We start from the raw sequence: 21,211 nt of genomic DNA, 5'->3' as shown, positions 1-21,211 counted from the left end.
CTGGGGTAGGGACTTTGTTTTCGTGTAACTTCAATCACATTTCCTTTCTGTTTGTAAATTTTGCTTAAGAACTGCTGGACAAAGCAAATCAACTCTGTAAAGTTGGCTTTGAAACGGAATCTAGAGCTGCCAATCTTAGTTATTAACACCGCGGTACCTTTGTCTCTAATTGGCTTGCTCTGGCCATTGCTGATCTACTCAGTTGCAGTTCACTTTCTGAATCAAAGGAATTTCCTTTATCTATAGGCTCTATTATTTTAAACATTCACTTTTGAAATGTAGTCATTTTGCGTTAACTCAAAACAGAAATGGGCTGTCATTTTTACCCTTAGATTTGTGTTGTTTTTAGAAGTGAGATGCAAAGTTAAGTCTTACACAATTTTCCTTTTACCACTCTCTCCATTAAAAATTGTGTATTTGATTTTTTCCAAAAGTAATACATTATATAAGTGAGAAAATACAATAAAAAGGAAATATCATTACATTTTTCTTAGAGATGACATTTTGTTAATTCTTCCAGATTTTTTTGAACAAGAACACAGTACACATATGTGTTTGTCTTCATGAGAATGAAGTCATATATCTACATTGTTGCATAGACTCGTTTCTCCTCAGGGGAAATCATCCTAACCCGTATGGCCTTCATGTCCCAGGTTGTGGCAGGAAAATGTCTTTCTGATTATGTTGGTGTCTGTCCTTTTCTTTTCTGTCTTCTTGGGTAGTTAGAATCCAGAGGAGCAGGTTGCACTAAAGCCCAGTCTTGAAGCATGAGATGTAGCTAGGATTTGTAAGTGCAGGGCGAAGAGGAGGGGACATTTCAGGGTCGGGAAATAGCATGAGTATAGATGACAGAAGAGTTAGCCTGTGTGTCCGTAGTTAGTAAGGAGTCAGGGTGGGAGGAGGGTTATATAGAAAGAGACAAACCAACATCATCACTTGTTTTCAAGAGTTGTTTATGTATGTGAAAGGCAGAAAGAGAGGGAGTTAGAAAGAAAGCCCATCCGCCCTTACTCCCCAAATGGCTGTAACAGTTAGGTCTAAGCCAGTCTGAAGCCAGGAGCCAGGATCTCCATTCATGTCTCCCACATAGATGGCAGGGTCCAAGTGCTTGGGTCAGCTTCAGCTGACCTTCCCAGGTGCATTAACAGGAAGTTGAATTGGAAGCAGAGCAGCTGGGACTAGAACTGGTGCTTTGATGTGAGATACTGGCATCACAAGCTATGGCTTAACCTGCTACACCACAACACAATCCCACAAACATTATCCTTTAAGTGCTTTGGGACAATACGTTGGACATCCATAATTACAAGTCTGCTGATTTGCATTCAGTCAAATAAACTATAGGCGACCTGATCTATTTTACAGCAAGGGACAGAATGATAGAAGTTCTGTTTGAGGAAGACCAACAAGACATTCATATGCAAGGAATCGGGCATCTGCTCCCTTCCAAATGCTCTTCTGCTAGATTTGGCCTCTATTTGAACCACAGGACTGCAGAAGTAAAATATCATGACCCAAATAAAATAAGTGATTTCCTTGCCAACTCTTCAGTAAAAATAATTTTAAATGTTTTGAGTACATAATCATGAAACAATTGCAGAATGAAATTTCAAAAGCCAGCCTTAGGACTGTCTGCTCTGTGCTGTTTATTCTACATTCAGCAACACTGATCATCCACAAATAAATTAACCACAGTGAAGTCTGTCCCTGTTTCCTTCGAGCCCTAGGGTAATGCAAAGGAAAGATTCAAAATGTAGAGGAAGTGTGCATGTGCTTACCTCTGAATTTATTCTAAAGTCATGTTTTAATGCAAGTCAGAGAAGAGACTTGAGTGGTGGTTACCAGAGGTTAGGGGTAGAGGTAGAATGGCAAGAGCAGGTAGATATTGGACCAAGAGTTCAAGGGCTCAATTAGACAGGAGCAATACATCTTTTAGTTTGAGATTGATTCTACAGCGTGGGAAATATAGTTAATAATGGTGTTTTGTAAGAAGGGGTGTTTCACCTGGTGATTGAGATCCCTGGACCCTACATCATAGTACCTTGGTTCAATTCTTTGCTCTGTCTTAATTACAGCTTTTTGCCAGTATAGACCCTGAGAGGCAGTGGTGATGACTTAAAGTAATTTGGTTCCTGCTCTACCCATGTAGGAAAGCTGGGTTATGTTCCCAGCTCCTGGATTCAGGCCTGGCCCAGCCCCAGCCATTGTAAGCATTTAGGGAGTGAACCAGCAAGTAGGGATATCTCTCTCTCTCTCTTTCTCTCTCTCTCTCTTTCTCTCTCTCTCTCTCTTTCTCTCTCTCTTTCCGCCTCTCTCTGTCTGTTTCTCTGAATATCTGCCTTTCAAACAAATAAATAAATACTTTAAAAATTAGCAGTGTATTGCCCATTTCAAAATTGCTAAGAGAATAATTTCCAAATGCTCTCACCATAGAAAACAGATTGCTCACCAGATACATGTTAGGCGACAAGGTAGAGTCATTAACCAGACAGGTATACCCCAGCTTTAAAATGTCAGTAGCGGTTTTTACATTTTTATTTAAATGATAGTCTTTGAAAAATTTTCCTGGGTTAACCTGAAGTGTTATTGTTTTCACTGAGATGATTTTATGGGTATTGAAGATCTGGCATCTTTTTCTTTGCATGTATTACTTTTATGTGTTTTTCAAAATTTCACCCATGGATGGATACTACTGTTTAACAGGGGAAAAAAATGACAGATGCATTTAACAGATTTCTAATTTTTATGATTTTGGTTCTGTATAAGAGGACTTCAAAAATTTGTGGAAAAATTGGATGAAGAGATAATATGAATTGTTCATGAACTTTTTGACACATCTTTGTGTATAGTATAGTATAGAATGTGTTTTTGCTTATATGTACTTTTGCTTATATTATTAGCTTTCATAACCAAAAGCAAACTTCTTGTTTGCTAATTTAATAAAGAAAAAAATACACCATTGGAACCTGTCTTGACCCAATCGTTTATTTGCAGGACGGCTTCACCCCATTGGCAGTCGCATTGCAGCAAGGTCACGACCAAGTAGTTTCCCTCCTGCTAGAAAATGATACAAAAGGGAAAGTGCGTCTTCCAGCTCTTCACATTGCTGCCCGCAAAGATGACACGAAAGCCGCCGCCCTTCTGCTGCAGAATGACAACAACGCAGACGTGGAGTCAAAGGTGGGGACGAGGCTCCCGGCTCTCATGCACCGCTCCTGGGTTAGGCACACATCCTGTGAGGATGCCAGGTGTCCCCATTGGCAAGCTTATGCCAAACATTGGACTCTACTGAAGCAGGTCAAAATGGTTATCCAGGTGGCCCACAGGAGGCACACTCTCCCTTAACATGAAAAGCTAGGAGATAACCACGGATATGGCCCTGGGTGTGCTCAAGGGGAGGCCGCCTCCAAAGAAATTGATGCATCAGATAAATGCATCTCATAGTTTCCTCCCTTGTCATTTACATTCCATTAGGTGAAAAATTGCAAGATGCTTAAGATAGGGTGCACAAATAAACCTCTGGCTGATATCTAAGATGCCAAGCAGTGCACTGGGTGTGGACCAGCTGTGGACAGCACCCCAGCAGGGGACAGAGCCACAGCCCCAAATTCGCACGGCCTTGATGTGTGTTATTTGGAAGTCTCCATGGAGGAAGTGCGGCAAGTGGACTAGGTCATTGCGGAGCCCTTCATTCAGTCTAGCTTTCTTTCTGTGCCTATTGTGCTTCATCAGAGCTTCCATCCTCATGTACTTAGCGGTCATGAGCTTTCTGCAATCCATGTCACCAATAGTGAACTAACCGTTCATTTTTTCCTCCTCTTTGCTTCCAAATGTGTTAACCTAGATGGTGGTGAATAGAACAACAGAGGTATATATAACTATGCGTATATGTGTGATCTCTCTCTGCATCATCACTTTCCCATTACTTAGTGCTGCTGCCTCATGTCCTTCCCTCCTTCTTTGCATCGCCTTTTGTAGGCTAGATTCCTGCTTTCTCCCCCTGCCCCCTAAAGGAGCATGTGCTAGAGAAGATAGTAGTTTGATTACCAGGGCTTTCTGCAGCTGAACCTGGTGTTGGACAGGAAGAATGAGGAATCCCTGCAACTTAAGGGTATTGCGATAGAGCTGGGTGAGATGAAGACTTCCGACACGTTAGATGCTTATCAGCTGCACCTACAGCTGCAGACAACCCTGTCATTCTACTCATCCAAAACTGGTTCTTTAGGGTTCTGCATGACACTGAGCCTTAGTGGTGTCAGCAAGAGGAAGGTGAACTCGAAGTGGTGCCAACACGACCTCCCCTCCACAAGACTCGATGAGAGAGCTAGCATGGCTAAGAAGCTTGCTAACAACCTCGAAACGCATCTAGTTCCATAAGGTTTCAATCTTTGGGGACTAAATGAATCGCTGCATGTTTAGCAATTTTTAAGGAAGTAAAATGACTGTGGTAGAAATGATCCCCCAAAATGTGTTACTGAACAGGCATTTGCTAATGAAGAGATGAACTCATGGAGCCTTTATGGAATACAGTTGCCCGTTATACAAAATCTATTTTATGGCAGTACCTCTTCCCAAAACAATTCTTTTGTCCTCAAAATTGGCATTGGCTATTGGTTAACTTGAATCTGCTAAGTAACACAAATTGAATTTGATAGAGTTTCAGTGGGCGATTCTATTAATATCAAAAGAGTGGCACTAATCACGCTTGCTATGAGCTACAAAGCTTCTTCTCGTCACCCGTATGTTGACTTTTCCAAACGTTGGCCTCTGTAGTTCTGGATTACTACAATGGTTCAGTCTTCACCCTTGGTTCTTCCCTGGCTAGTCTTTTGCCTATGAGCAATTGGCACTGATCGAAATCTAGGACAGAATGGAATGTGGATCTCAACCTATTTTGCTTCCTCATTTTTATTTGGGTAGAGTCGTGATATTAACCTGTCGGACGAGGGAATCAATTGAGCATCTGCTGTGTTTTCTTTACAGAGTGGCTTCACTCCGCTCCACATAGCTGCTCACTATGGGAATATCAACGTAGCCACGTTGCTGTTAAACCGAGCGGCTGCTGTGGATTTCACTGCAAGGGTAAGAGCACAGTATGTCGTGCCTTGAAAGCATTTGAAATGCTTGTCAACTCTCATATCCCCACGTGAGGAGCAGGCAGGGACATGTGAGCTCCGAGAGTCCACGTCCAGCCAGGGAAAGCTATGCTTTTCTGCCTATCCGAGGGCATTGTCTTCCTTTTTCCATAGGTGGCTTGTTTCCTAACTGAACAGAGAAGCAAGGTCAGGAGTGCTGGGTGGGCTGTGTGATAAAAAACGCAAGTGCATCTATCCAAGGTGTGGTAACCACAAATGGTTCTTTCTGTTGAAATTTCTGTGACTGTCAGCAGTTGATCAGATGGCCTTCCTGGTGCTCTGGAGGGCAAGATCATAACCTTACAAGTGGGAATGTGTTGGAATATCCAGATAAGGCTCAAACTTAAGAAAGAAAATAACAGAGAATGTCTTCTGATTTTTATCTTCTGTCCCCTACAAGCTTCCATAATTAGTAACAGAATTCCGGCCCCTGAGTAAGCTCATATTCACTGGAGGAAGAAATAGCAGTGACCTATGTACCACCACATGGCAACACTTGGACATTCAAACCCAGCCACACTATTCTGAATAGAAATCTAGTCTAGTGATGAGTTATCAGAAGTGATGGTTATCAGAAGTGTTCTCAGGGACAGGCATTTGCCACAGTGGTTAATATGCCACTTGGGACATCCACATCTCATATCAGAGTAACTGAGTTCAAGTCCCAGCTCTGCTCCCAATTCCAACTTCATGCTGTGTACACCCCGGCAGGCAGCAGTGATGCCTGAAGTGACTGGGTCCCTGCCACACATGTGGAAGACCAGATGGAGTTTCTGGCTCCTGGCTTCAGCCTGGCCTAGCCTGGCTGTTGCAAGCATTTGGGGAATGAACCAACAGATGAGAGATCTCCCTGTCTCTCTGCCTTTTAAATGAATGAACTGATGGACGGATGGGTGGATGAATGAAACTTTGTCATAGATAAATAGGACATTGGAAGTGGAGTGAAGAGCTAGAAGTCTGGGTTTGGGATTTAGACCCTGCGCGTTCAAATTTTTGGCTTTAACTTTTCTGTGTCAGTTTCCTCGTTTAGAAGATGAGTTAGTAGGAGTGATGAGATTAAGCAGTAAATACTCATGCTAAAATAGCATCCCCGTCTCCATCCTGGAGTCGCCGTGAGAACTGAGAGGTGGTGTGTGCAAAGTCCCTGGCATCAGCGGCCACAGCGGTGCTGTTGTGAACATGACATCTGAAGTATTGCTTTGTGAGAGTCTCACTTGGTAGATGAGAAGTGGGACTGACGGGGCATAGAACCCATCATAGCTGGGGCGGGTGGCGGGGGTAGCAGCAGTAAATGTCAGAGCCTTTTTGAAGGAGTTACTGGTTGCGAGATGCCGGGCTAAGCGTGTGACCTCATTTTCCTGCCTTGGAGAGAAGTGTCATCCCTGTTTTACCAAAGAGGAAACGGAGGCTGAGAGGTAAGGGGCTGCCCCGGGATCCCGGAGAGGAGGTCAGAAGGGGCAGGAGGCAGAAGTGCAGCTCCAAAGCTCAAGCGCTCCACTACTCTGCCTTGGGCAACTTAAAGGAACTCGTTTTTCCTTTCCTCTTGTAAGTCCACTAGTTCTATAAAAATTAATAAGAGTTGGGACTGTAGTAAGATGAAAGCTATTTGCTGCCCTGTTGGGTTTATCGGTTTAAATGACTGGAGAGTGCCAGTCACTTGGTTTTATTCTAGAATTTCCTTCTCATTGCATTAACTAAATCCTTGCTGTGGCAGATCCAAGGGCTAATTTGACATTTTAAAGGACACAGTTAAGCACTTCTTTAAGCCGAGTATAAACAGCGCATGTCAATCATGTCAATCTTAAAACTAAGAGTTCATTTCAGGAGACATTCTTCTGGCTTTATGTCTGTAATTCACAGTATAATAAAAACCTCATTAAGTCACATCTTCTAATGAGGACATTTGGAAAGCCCATGTCAGGGTGCTGTTGGAAGTCCCCTTTGTGCCGTTGAAGATACGGAGATGCTTTAGCAATTGAAGAGGACAAATGACAGGGATTTTCAGGCTTCTTCCAGCAAGTCCAGAGCAGCCGCTCGCCTATTGATTAAAGATCAGCGGAGACCTCAGCCTCACACGTTGTTAACCTTGCCTGAGTAAGCACACAGGATGCAAAATAATCGCATCGTGCTTTTGTTCAAAATGTATTAGAATTCAGACTTTACACTGATTGAGAAACCCCAGTCTTCCTAATTAATGAGGCCTAACCTCATTCTGAGCTGCAGGCTGTGGGGGTGTTTGCTTATCATTTGCAGGAGATTGGTGCTGCAGCTTACACCCAGATAACCCCAGCTTCTCTCTGCAGTAGGTGATTGATGGCTTGCTGTAGGGTGTCTGAGACTAACTCTTCACAGAGAGATTAAAGCGAGGCAGCTGCTGGCTGTCTCGGAAAACCCATTCTAGATTCCCAATCTCTGGTAATTGCATTCCGTTAAAGTGCTGCATCGCTGCCTCTGTACTACAGAGGCCTTACCTTTCCACAAACCGCAGCAGGGTCTTCCTAGGTCAGGTGCTCTCAGGAATGTAGCAGGTGCAAGTAAGAGGCCCTGGAACCCAGATGGGAACAAGTTCTATGTGGTCAGAACAAGGGGAGCATCAGTAAGCTTTTGTTGGCTGAGACCTAGCTGCAGATGGTAATTGGAAGTCATAGGCTGGAGAGCCAGCTATGGAGGGCGGTGTGGATGAGGTGTCAGGGATAGATTAAGAAACAATAGAGGTGCTGTGGTGCAGTGGGTTAAAGCCCCAGCCTGCATTGCCGGCATCCCATATGGCCGCCAGTTCTAGTCCCGGCTGCTCCTTTTCCAATCCAGCTCTCTGCTATGGCCTGGGAAAGCAGTAGAAGAGGGCACTTGGGATGGAAGACCTCTCTGTCTCTACGTCTCTCTGTAACTCTCTTCCAAATAAATAGAGATCACTGAAAGGCGGAGGAAGCCAGGTGCCTTCCTGTGGTTCATTGTAGCACTGGGGGCTGAGGGTGTGACCCAGGTCACCTGCTGAGGGGGAGGGACAAGGACAACCCTCTGGGAGCATTTCCTGCATATAGTAGATGTCCATTTCCAAAGCAGATAAGAAGCAGAAACAAATACAGTGTAACTACAGAGTACACCTCAGAACAGATCGCTTTCTGTGCTTCAGTGTGGTGCTGCCTAATACATGTAGCGAGAGAGCTGCAGGTCCCAAATGGCGGTGAATGAACACCCCCAGCGAGCAATCCTGGCAGCCAACGGATAGCTTACTCACCTGTTCTGTGCATACCTTTCCTTAGATTTTTATTACGGTGCCAGTTCTGATTTTTGCATTGTGATTTTGCTATGCACGTATAAGGCCCCCATCTGACGTCTTCAGCGTTTTCTTTTGGGTTACCTGTGGAGACCTGCTCAGCCTTTTGGGATCATTGCAGGCAGTTAGTGCAGTAGCTGCTGAAGGCTGCAATGCAGCGTCAGCATTCTTCATTCTTTGAATCCAGTCTGCCGAGAGGGCGTTGACACTGTTTGGATTGATGTCTGGCCCTTGCTCTCTTGGGGAAAAGAATGTAACTAAGGCACATCGGAGCCACTACTGATTATCATTCCAGTAAAGAGCATTTATGCACTAGAGTAACTAGAGGCCAAATGATATTACGTGGATGCCTGAAAAGCTCCTTTTATTGATTGATGAAGCTAGATTAATACTATGCTGCCTAGGAGTTTTTTCATCAAATATAATGGACCACCTAACTTAATCTTCACTTGTGTCATTAACCTTTCCTTGTAAATTGTTATTCAATTTCCCATTTTGAGATGAAAATTGAATGAAGTATCCTTCTATTAGTCCTGCTGTGTCTAGTACTTTCTGGTTCATCCTCTGAAAGGATTAGGGATTTATGTATTTGGGTTAGATACTGCTGTTGTTTCCAAAAGGATTTCAGGTGGTTTATAGATTACATATTGGAATCCCTGGGTTCACGTCTCAGATCCACTCCCAGTTCCAGCTTCCTTGCTACCAATGTGGGAGACCCAAATGGAGTCCCCTGTTCCTGTTCAGCCAGTCCCATTCCCTGCTATTAGGGGCATCTGGGAAGTGAGCCGTCAGATGAGGGAATGTCTGTCTCTTTGCCTTTCAAATAAATTAATTAAATTAAATTTAAAAATACATATAACAAAGGATGGGACAGCAACATGTTACTAACAGGTGCAATGAACTAGTGAGTACAACTAGACCTTAACAGCTTTAATAAAGTGGAAAGGGAAGCGTGGATTATGTGGTTTTCACTTTCTGACAAAGGAAATGCTATGGTTATCTAGTGAGAATTTTTCTATGAAATAACTAAATGTGATTTTTATATATGAATTCTTTTTTAAGTTTGTTTATTTTCATCTACTGGAAAGAGTAATATGAGAGAGAGAGAGAGAGAGAGAATCTTCCATCCACTGATTAACTCTATGAATGCCTACAGGAGCTAGGGCTGACCCAGCCCAAGCCAGAAGTCAGGATCTCCATCTGGGTCTCCCACAAAGGTGGCAGGGGCCCAGTCTGGTGGGCCATCACCCACCGCCTCCCAAGCACATCAGCAGGGAGTTGGATCAGAAGCTGAGTACCTGGAACTCAGCTGAACGTGGCACACTGATATGGGATGTTGGGAACCCACCACACCACAATGCCTCTCCCTGAATCCTTTTAAGGATTAGTGAGCTAAAAGTTCACGTTTTCTTTAATTACTGTACTGCAAACGGCTCAGTTCTGCTCCGTACTGCCTACGGTGCTAATCACCCTCTGTGAAGGCACTTTGTCCAGGGAAGCTGAGAGACTGCCCAGGGACTTAGCTTATCACATTTCCATTGTGTACAGTAGAATTTGGAATGTGTACCACAGCTCAGTGTCCTTGGAATTGCCCTTCTCACATATCAGATATTTTAATCTTTTCACCACTTTTTATTATACTATTTTTATTTTTATCGCTTTAAAAAATTTAACAAGCATTTATTTATGGGCTACTGTTTGGTACATATATGTGTGTATATATAACATATGTATGCATTTGCACATTGTAGCCTTTTTTAGATTTATTTATTCTACATGCAGAATGACAGAGAGAGAAGAGAGAGATCTTCTACCCACTGGTTCAGTCCCCAAATGGCTATAATGGCCAGGGCTGGGCCAGGCAGAAGACAGAAACCTCAAACTCCATTTGGGTCTCCACGTGGGTGGCAGGGGCCCAAAGACTTGGGCTATCTCCCACTGCTTTCCCAGGAACATTACAAAGGAACTGGATTGAAGGCAGGGCAGCCAGGATTTGCACCAGTGCTCCAGTCTGGAATGCCAGCGTTGCAGGTGGTGGCTTAACCCACTGCGCCACCATGTGGGCTTCTACACATTACTTTGTTTTTGTTTTCATTTTTAAGATTTTATGTGTTGGCCGGCGCTGCGGCTCACTAGGCTAAACCTCCGCCTGCGGCGCCAGAACACCGGGTTCTAGTCCCGGTCGGGGCGCCGGATTCTGTCCTGGTTGCCCCTCTTCCAGGCCAGCTCTCTGCTGTGGCCAGGGAGTGCAGTGGAGGATGGCCCAAGTGCTTGGGCCCTGCACCCGCATGGGAGACCAGGAGAAGCACCTGGCTCCTGCCTTCGGATCAGCACAGTGTACCAGCTGCAGCAGCCATTGGAGGGTGAAACAACGGTAAAGGAAGACCTTTCTCTCTTTCTCTCTCTCACTGTCCATTCTGCCTGTTTAAAAAAAAAAAAAAAAAGATTTTATGTGCTTTTTGAAAGGCAAAGTTACGGAGAGGCAGAGGCAAAGAGAGAGGTCTTCCATCCACTGTTTCACTTCCCAAATGGCCACAATGGCTGGAGCTGAGCTGATCCGAAGCCAGGAGCCAGGAGCTTCTTCCAGGTCCCACACAGGTGCAGGACCCCAAGGACTTGGGCCATCTTCTACTGCTTTCCCAGGCCACAGCAGAGAGCTGGATCAGAAGTGGAGCAGCCATAACTCAAAAAGGCACCCATATGGGATGCCGGCACTGCAGGGGGTGGCTTTACCCACTATGCCACAGCATGGACCCCCACATTGTGTTTTAAACAATGTTTTAACAGGTGCTGGATCACATTTGGAACTCAATGAAATCATACACAAGGTTATTTTATTAAGATATCTTAATTTTAGGATAAAATGAGAATAGTGTTTTTAGATACTAGAATAGTAAACATATTGGTGGAAAAATAAAAATGCCAAACTTATTTTCTGCCTAAACAGGAGGCTGACATGGTTCAGCACATGCATGAGCAATGCGATGTCTGGACAAAGAGTGTCCAGAAATTTCTTTTCTAAATCCAATTCAATCCAACACCCTTTATAGAGTATTTTCATGAGCTAGGCTTGAAAAGTCAGACTTAAATAACTTCTTTATTCTACTCTGATTACTTATTACTAATACTAGAGTACTTAGTACTCTCCTAGTCCTTGCTCTAGCAATTTGTTCAGGTACCACAATACTAAATCATAAAATAGTTTCTCCCTCAGTTCTCCAAAGCACAACTAAATCCAGGCACAAAACTAAACAGCACGTTCTGACCAACTCGGGGATTGGCAGAGGACATTCAAAGCACGGAGGGTGTCCCCAAAGGCCAGGCTGTGTCTCCTTTCTCCGGGGACCTCCTGTGACCATCCGTCCAACTCCTTTCTCTGCCTGAGCCCAGGCCTCTCTGAGCCAGAATCTGTGCCTGCTACTGACTGCTCAGTTTCAGTGGGGTAGGGAAAAGCTCTCTTGTCTACATCTGAGCTATCTCAATTCAGTAGCCGTTAACTTAATGGATACTACTGTTAAATAAAACAGAAAGTTGAAATTTTTCATTCTCAAGAGCATTTCCAGGGCTCAGTAGCTTCACGTGGCTGGTGGTGACTGCATTAGACCATGTCTCCATCATCATTGAAAGTTGGTGCCCTCCTTCCCTTCGTCATAATGATCCGAATACATAAGGTTCCCCATAGGGAAGATGGTTGCTCTCCCCGCCCTACCCCCGGCATGTGGGCACCCTCACAGTAGGCCCCGAATGCCACATTACTGATATGGCAGTGTCCATTTTGCACCCTGTGTCTGTCTGAGACCCTTGAGGGATGACCAGTCTTCCCCTCTGTCTACTTCACATCTGGCCTCCAGGTGTTCGCCCTGTGCCTGGTTCTGTGCTAATGACTTCACCATGAGCTTAATCCCCTCCACCTTCCAGGGAAGGACAAGGACACGTTAGTCACAGAGGCTGCGTTCTCGCTGTCCAGGTCTTTTTTAGGAGAGACAGGCCTGCCACTTCCGAAGGCTGGGCTTTGCCTGCCGTTGTACAAGCAAGCCGGCAGGATCTCTGCTTTGGCTGCCTCATGGGCTGTCGTCTGCCTGCCTGCCTGCCTGCCTGCCTTCCTGTAACGAGGGATGGAGTCCCCGGGATGATCAGCTGCTCTCCGTTCAGGAAATGTGGAGACATCCAGGACTCTGCCTGTTACAAAATAAGTGCTCCGTCAATGTCAGTCCTTTCATTTCTTCCGCAGGTGAAATTCAGGATGGTAATGATTTGTTTCAAGTTAAAATTCATTAAGCATTTACTAAGTTCCAGCTTCTTGGGTAGGTACCTTACACTGCAATCCTAGGAGAGCTGAAGTAGTAATATAAATAAATATATTTATAGCTCCCTCCCATATCTTATTCTTTGCCTCATGTAGAAGACTTCAGTTCCTCAAGGATAGACCCGTTCATCTTACGTGTTTTGGATTCCCTGGAGATTAACCCAGCCCCTTACACTGGATGGCCTTGATATATTTTGCTATCAAGAATGAACTGGGAGGCTGGCGCCGCGGCTCAGTAGGCAAATCCTCTGCCTTGTGGCGCCGGCACACCGGGTTCTAGTCCCGGTCAGGGCGCCGGATTCTGTCCCGGTTGTCCCTCTTCCAAGGCCAGCTCTCTGCAGTGACCAGGGAGTGCAGTGGAGGATGACCCAAGTGCTTAGGCCCTGCACCCCATGGGAGACCAGGATAAGTACCTGGCTCCTGCCTTCGGATCAGCGTGGTGCGCCGGCCGCAGCATGCTGGCCGCGGCGGCCATTGGAGGGTGAACCAACGGCAAAGGAAGACCTCTCTCTCTCTCTCTCTCTCTCTCACTGTCCACTCTGCCTGTCAAAAAAAAAAAAAAAAAAAAAAGGAATGAACCGGGGCAAGCATTGCATCTGGCCATTAAGGGGCCAGTTAAGATTCTCACATCCCGTATTGAAATGATTGATTGAGTTCAAGTCTCAGCTCCACTCCTCCTTCCAGCTTCCTGCTAATGCACACCCTGGGATGCAGCCATGATGGCTTAAGTACTTGGGTTCCTGCCACCTATGTGGGAAGTCTGGGTGTTTTCCCAGCTTCTGGCTTTAGCTTCTGCCTAGCCATTGCAGACATTTGGGGACCTTTGTCTCTCTCTCTCTCTCTCTCTCTGTGTCTCTGTCTCTCTCTTACTTTCTCTTTCTCTCTCTCCCTCTCTCTCTCCCCCTCTCCTTCCCTCCCTCTCAAGTAAAAAGAAATTTTTAAAAACAGGAAAAAATGCATGAATCACTTCTAGGGCACCTGGAGCCAGCGCTTTTACACTCCTGCTTGCTTCAAGCCCCAGTTCTCTCCCGAGCCTATCAGAACCCCTCTTACTTCAAGCTGAACCTCACCTGCTATTAGGAGCTTCTTCCCAATCTGAAACAGCTGCATTGAAAGAGATGAAAAATCTCTAGGATTCTAATGGAATTTTAGGCCAGTGCACTGAATCCGATGTTGGAGGCCAGGGAGCAAGTTTGCTCGAACATTAAGGAGACTTGTCCAGCCATGCAGACAAACTGGAGCAGAAGACCAGTCATTCAGGCTACGGTAAAGCTTTGTGCCATTCAGGGTGTTGTAACCAGAGCCCCAGGCTCCAGGGCTGTGAAGGCGACCACCAGAGATTGCTAGAAAGAAGAGAAGTGATGTGAATTTTGTGAAGGAGAGGTAAACTTTGCTCTGGTAAGAGTGTGGCTTTTTAAAATAGTAGTATATGGTGCAGGGCTTCTGAGAGTCTGCATTGGTTTGTGTAGCAGTGCCTTCGCAAATGTATTTTCAAAAAAAAAATCTCCATTTTAGAATTCATTTTTAGAAGAGAATACAGTAAAGCGAAAGAAAGAAGAGAAAAGTCATCCCTAACAGTCCTTTTCTATTTTGGTTAGCATTTGAATGTTCACCCTTGAGGAAACCACACACACACACACCCACCCGCAAACACATCTCTTTTTATTGATATGTATTTTTAAATATCCTTCAGTTTATTTCCTAGTATTGAATCAACAGCATTAATGACAAAGATGGTTGCTTTTATTTATTTATTTTTTTGATGGGTTATATAAACCTCCTTCTCGGTGAAAATTGAGATCTGAGAGCATTAGCGCAAAGGAATGTGAATCACAGGAAAGTAGCCGTGTGGCTACTGCGCTAATATTCTTGTTGCCATGGAGATAGAAATACCTTGGGAGGAACACAGCCAGTAAGTTTGTGCGAGGTAGGCAGAGTGGAGGGGGTGACCCTTTTATAAAGGTTCTCTTTTGTGAGCATGCCAGCAATTTCATTCCCCATCCTTTTTAATTCCCTGAATGCCACTTCAAAAGAGAATTGCCTGCATACATTTTGAAAAGAAATCTGTTTATCTTAAATCCATTTGTATATTTGAACTTCATTAACATCTTACTGTGTGGTTTGGGATCTGTGTTGCTCCTCACCTACAAAGGTGAGATTTCTTTTTTTTTTTTTTAAGATTTGTTTGTTTATTTGAAAGCCAGAATTACAGAAAGGGAGAAACACAGACTTTCCATTTGCTGGTTCACTCTCCAGAGGACCACAACGGCCAGGGCTAAGCCAGGCCGAAACAAGGAGCCAGAAGTTTCATCCGGGTTTCTCACGTGGGTGGCAGCGGCCCAAGCACTTGGGCCATCTTCCACTGCTTTTCCCAGGTCATTAGCCGGGAGCTGGATCAGAAGTGGAGCAGCCAGGTGGCAGCTTTCCTCGCTACGCCACAATACCCACTACTAAAGGTGATTTCTAAGTGGCCGCAGCGTAGACTGAGCAGAGGGATACATGGTGGTGGCCCTGGCTGCTCATCCTGGCCCTGTCATTGGTCACTGATGTAGTCCGGGGCAAGTTTGCTCATCACCTGGGCTGCCAGTTTTCTTTATAGTCAAGTGAGAGAGATGTCGGTCAGCCTCAGATGGATGCTTCCTCACTCAGCCTGCGATGGAGACCGTCCTCACGGGAGAGGAGACAGAGTACAGTGACAAAGCAGCCCGCTTTAACATCAGACTGTGGGCCTCCCACGCTGCCCCTGCGGCTTCCCCTGTGGACTGTCGCGCAGGTTGCTAATGCATCTGCGTTATCAGCCATAAAATGGGTCCAATAATAGCACCAAGCGCATCCCATCATGATGATGACTAAATTAAATCATTCATGTAAATCGCACGAATGTAGCACAACACGTGGGCGGGAGAGGATGTGTTTGTGGTGACTGCCACCGCTTTCCTGGGGAGACCCACTCGTTGTAGGGCTCATTCTTTGTACAGCAGGACACGTGTCAAGCAGGGGGCTCATCATGGCATTTCTCCACTGCACTCCCGGGGGTCGTCACGAGGGTTGCTTCCCCGAGTGTTTGAGCTGCGTTGTGTGCAGGGGTGTTTGTCAGCATGAGATCAGCCTCTGAGAGACTGACGCTAAGAGCGTGGTTTGATGCTGAGAACTCTGATGAAAAGTCACAGCGATTGGAAGGTGCCCGTTTCTCTTCCTTTGACTTTTCCTCCTTGAAAATGTGCCGTGCATCCTGCAGTGCCACTCGACAGCTGTGGCTCTGAGAACGTTTTTAAATGACCTGAATAAATCCTGTTTAGAAATTCTGTGAGATAAAGCTCAATTAAGGTAAAAGCTGGGAGAGCTCCCTTTATGTGTTTGGTTTGTTGTTGTTAGATTTATTTATTTAGAAAGTCAGAGTTAGAGAAGTAGAGACAGACAGATCTTCCATCCTGTGGTTCACTCCTCAGATGGCCACAATGGCCAGCACTGGGCCAGGCTGGTGCCAAGAGCTTAATCCGGATCTCCAATGTGGCTGGCAGGGCTCCAAACACTTGGGCCATCTGCTGTATTTCCCAGGCCATTAGGGAGCTGGATCAGAAGTGGAGCAACTGGGACTTAAACCAGCACCCATATGGGATGCCGGTATCGCAGGCAGCAGCTTTACCTACTACACCAGAACTCCAGCCCCCTATGTGTGTGTCTTTTACAAGAGAATTATCTGCGGGCTGTGGAGTTTTTATTCCCTCTAATGAATACCAGTAGAGACAAGGGGCTGCTGTGGCCAGGCTGAGCCCCTGTGGGCCACGTGTTCCTGCATGTGGTCCATGTTGACTGCCCTCAGCAGATTTGCGTGAGCTCAATTGCATTCTGGTCCCCACTTTGAGCACGGCAGGTTCATCCCTGGCAATGCACAGTGGTGTTCTTCTTCCTCTGCAGTTTGCCAAATATCCAAGCAGAGCAAAGGGAACCCAGATGGATGAGATTAGGACTTGGCAGGACCTCAGGGCAGCCAAGGGTAAACCCCTCTGGACACAGGGAAGGCCAGAATACAAGTCCATGTAGGAAAGGAACATAGACCAGCACAGTCAACAAGAAAGAATACAAGTCCATGTAGGAAAGGAACATAGACTAGCACAGTCAACAAGAAAGAGTGAAACAGTTGAGAAGCTTGGATGGGATGAAAATATAAGGATTAGAATCAGCTCCAAGAAATGGAGTCTAAAGAGTGGACGCAAGTGTGGAATGAGACTAGAGATGGGGAGGTAGCCTGTGGGGAAGGGGTTCGTTGAACGCCAGGTGGATGTGCAGGAAGAAGGGCATCATTTTCGGTCTTCAAACTGAGAAGTGCAGTGATGACAATAGTATTTCAGATGTGCTCTGGTCCGTATGAAGCAGAAATGGGGAGATTGGGCTGTGAGCTGTGTGTGAGTGTCCAGTCACATGGAGGAAGACCTGGAGGTAGGGAGCAGCATGCCAGCCCTGTGTGATGCTCTTTTGCTTGGATGTGGCCTTTCTAGGGTCTCCCTCGACCCCTGGATCCCCAGTGGGACGGAGAGCGTCTCTTTCTTTAGAGTACTTGGAAAGTTCTAGAAGGATTTTTTGATTGTTACAGTGGTCCAAAGTGGCTTCAACACATGAGACAGTACCATGCAAATAACTGGTCCCAACCAACATGCCAGTGATGCCCTCACTGACACATGCTGCCTTGAATGTCTTACAGCCAAGAGACAGAGCAATGAGATGTCCCAGGAAGGGGAGGAAGGCCTAAGAGTTCACACCCAGCCTGAGATCGCCCCGGAGAGGGCACTGCGTGTCATCTAGTTGGGCTGGAAGCCCCCAAAGTCCTGTTTGCCGGAGACCAGCAAAGGCTGATGGCATGGCTCTGGCTTTTGAGCACCAGATTTTATTTTTATTTATTTTTATTTTTATTTATTTTATTTTTATTTTTATATTATAAGCCACACAATGATTTTTTCTTCTTACAATGAAAAGCCTGTTGTCCATTTTTTCTAATTACAATTTTTTTGATTTTTAAGGGCATACTCAGGGCATGGGTTACAATCACAGACAGGTGCAAGATAACAGGCTGCCCACACAAGCCAAGGCCTCCAGTGCTGCTGAACTATGCAGAAATTGGCTATATAGGCTAGAATAGTACCTTCCGAATCTAATCTTTACTAGAAGCCCCAAGTTCCAAGCAGACCCTTTTTAAAATGTATCCCTTCTTTGCAATTTTTTTCTGTAATTCTTTAATTTTTTATTGCACTTATTTAAAGGTTTACTTCGATCTATTTTACAGTTTTGACATCCTAACCATTGTAGTATTTGTAGCATATAGTGAATTAAAGCTTTATTAACATCTATCTTTATTCTAGTGGGAAGTATATACCAGAGAGCCTGTTGCCTTTTAATTCTTTTCTACAAACAGCTCAACCTTGCATAAGGCATTAACCCTTTCTTCTACACTAACATTCTGCTTGATTAAAATTCTACAAGGCAATGGACATTTTGGAGGTTATGAGACTAAGTGCTCTTCTATAAAATTAGGAATACAGCAATCATTAGCAGGGCCACCAGGAAGCTCCAGCTTGTAGTTCCCATCAAACCTAAAACCACCAAGAGGACCGCAGCTGTCCTTCTCATGCCTTGCTGAGACAGACCTTCTGCTGTGACCTTGTCAGCCAGCTGAAGTTGCCTTGGCCTCATCACCCGTTCAACTCTCACTACCAAGATTTTAAAATGTGAGGTGGAAAAAAATCGAGCAAAATTCAAACTAACTAGGGATCATAGCTTTCCTTTACTACTAGGTACCAGGTGCTGCAACAAGTCGCCTGCACGCTGTTTCATTTCTTCCCCCCAGGAATCCTGTGAGGTGAGGATGGGATTTGTATTTTATACAGTGAACAAAGAGGTTAAATAACCTGTGCAAAGCCACACAATTCTAAAGTGGCAGAGCTTAGGCTAAGAAACAGAAGAGTAAAACAAGACAACAAAAAACAGTAAGATAACCTAAATTTAGCCTGCGTTGTTTATACTTACTGTGGCTCTGGACTTAATCCACGGTCATGACAAGTAAACTAGAGCCGACGGCCACTGTTCTGGGGAGACCTGGAGACTGATTCTCTCCTTATGCCAGGATTGTAAGATGAAATCAATACATTTTTGAGCCCCTAGGTATTATGCTTTGAAATGGATTCTTTGGGGCAGGTATTTGGCATAGTAGTTAAGATGCCACTCGGGATGCTCACATCCCACATCGGAGTGTCTGAGTTCAAGTCCCAGCAGCACTTCAGTTGCAGCTTCCTGCTAATGTGCATCCTGGAAGACAGCAAATACTGGTTCAAGAAATTGGGTCCCAACCGCCCACATGTGAAACCCAGGTTGAGTTCCAGGTTCATGGTTTCAGCCTGGACAAATCATGGCTGTTGTGGGCATTTAGGGATTGAACCAATAGGTAGAAAATTCATTCTCTCTCTCTCTCTGTTTGACTTTCAGGTTTATAATAACTCCTGACATTTGGGGACTTGATGATCTTATAACAAAAACACATTTTTCTGATAAGAAACATATATAAAGCAGGCTTCTGCCTGCATGGAGTAATTTTGAAAATTGACAACAAAATTTTCAACAGTTTCTTAGCAGAGGTTTCTTGAAGTTTCTCTGTTAAAATTCTGACTCATTAAGTCCCCCAGTGGGCATTTGACACGAGTGTTTTTCACAAGTTCCCCAGGTGATTCTTCTGAACAGGCAAATTTAGAAAATATTGACCAAGGCCGTGCTGTGAACATCTGTTTCTATATAAATCACCCAACGTTGAATCAGAGAAGTCTTTAAAAAAAAGCATTGACTTACAACAGTCATTTTTATAACTCCTTAATAATCTTGAATTTACCAATATTTTATGAATCATAAAATATTTTTATGTACAAAACATCATTTGAAACCTGTAAGAACAGACATTTTTACAGATGAGCTGTCGCTCCCCCTCTTCGTGGAGGAGCAACACAGGACCCTGCGCTGTTCTTTCGTCTGCTCGGCCCTCCCCGGGTTTGCTGCTGGTTCTTCCCGGGTTGGCTACCGTCCCTTCCACCTCCGTGGAAGGGCGGTTCCCCCTGCCACATTCCCCACTTCCGCGGGGGAGCGGCACACCGCCGGCCGGCTCTCTCGGGGGCTGCACAGGTGTTCCCCTTAGATGTTCCCGGTGCATGCCATCTCTCTCCTCCTTTATAGTCCTCCTCCGCCAATCCTAACTCGGCTGCCCACACGCCGAGCACGCCGCTCTCCTCCAATCAGGAGTAGGTCCTACAGTTTATTGGTTGAACTGGAGGCAGCTGCGTAGAAGCTGTTGCCTCCTCTCCCAGCGCCATATTGTGGGAGAGCAGATGCATAGAATAAGTCTTAATTCCAGTAACTCAGTCCAGTCCGGGTTGCTCCCCACAATGAGCAAGTGGAAGCCCAAGGAATTATTGGTCCCAGGTCCTTTGGAGAGCCGAGTAGCAGAACGGGACTTGAATGCTGACATTCGGACTCATGTCTGTGTGCCTCTGTGCGTGACTGTCAGAGCTGGTGGCTCTGGCAGAGCAGTGGGGAAGTCAGTGCAGTGGGCAGGGGGACGCAGCAGCACCCAGAATGGAGAATGGAGTCTTGGCCCTGAGCAATAGCTGAGTCTTCTGGTCCCTGGATCCAGCTCCTCAGGCTACGTGTGCACACGGAGAAGCCATTCTCCAATTCTGTTTTTCCAGAGCAATCTTTCTGTAGAAACTTCAAAGACACCATATTCATTTCTTGACATATTTGAAGCTTCAGCAAGCATCTAATTTATCCAAAGGCCTAGTAAGCACACGTTCCCTGAGAACCAGCAGTTTCAAGTTAACTGACATGTCAGACATCAGCAAGAGGTGATTTATCTAGAGGGGAATGAAAAATCTTCAACACCAAAATTGATTTAGTTCCAGGGTTATCAGAAGTGATAGAGTGTAGAAAATTTTTGATGTTCCTTAATATTTTTGTATTTAAGAATTTTTGATGTGGTAGTCAAAGGCATGTTTTTTTTTTGTTTTGTTTTGTTTTTTTTTGTTTTTTTTTTTTTTTTTGACAGGCAGAGTGGACAGTGAGAGAGAGAGACAGAGAGAAAGGTCTTCCTTTTGCCGTTGGTTCACCCTCCAATGGCCGCCGCGGCCAGCATGCTGCGGCCGGCGCACCACGCTGATCCGATGGCAGGAGCCAGGTACTTCTCCTGGTCTCCCATGGGGTGCAGGGCCCAAGCACTTGGGCTATCCTCCAATGCACTCCCTGGCCACAGCAGAGAGCTGACCTGGAAGAGGGGCAACCGGGACAGAATCCGGCGCCCCGACCGGGACTAGAACCCGGTGTGCCGGCGCCGCAAGGCGGAGGATTAGCCTAGTGAGCCGCGGCGCCAGCCATGTTTTGTTTTTATAAAGATTTCTTTCTTTATTTGAAAGGCAGAGTTACAGAGAGAAGGGAGGGGGCAGATCTTCCATCCACTGGTTC

The 21,211-nt window shown here is 45.4% G+C and overlaps 1 protein-coding gene across 9 annotated transcripts in view; it reads left to right on the top strand.

Moving 5' to 3' along the window:
• The window catches only part of ANK3 (ankyrin 3), a 353,783-nt gene that overhangs the window by 133,470 nt on the left and 199,102 nt on the right, over positions 1 to 21,211 (top strand). For all 9 annotated transcript variants that reach the window (XM_070057690.1, XM_051823304.2, XM_051823298.2 and 6 more), the window contains exons 6-7: positions 2,995 to 3,180; positions 4,984 to 5,082. In XM_070057690.1, coding sequence (XP_069913791.1) covers positions 2,995 to 3,180; positions 4,984 to 5,082 — 285 coding nt within the window. The remainder of the gene's footprint in view (positions 1 to 2,994; positions 3,181 to 4,983; positions 5,083 to 21,211) is intronic.

The sequence above is a fragment of the Oryctolagus cuniculus genome, chromosome 15 (assembly GCF_964237555.1).
Source record: "Oryctolagus cuniculus chromosome 15, mOryCun1.1, whole genome shotgun sequence".
NCBI lineage: Eukaryota > Metazoa > Chordata > Mammalia > Lagomorpha > Leporidae > Oryctolagus > Oryctolagus cuniculus.
This window is presented reverse-complemented; position numbering and strand designations above follow the sequence as displayed.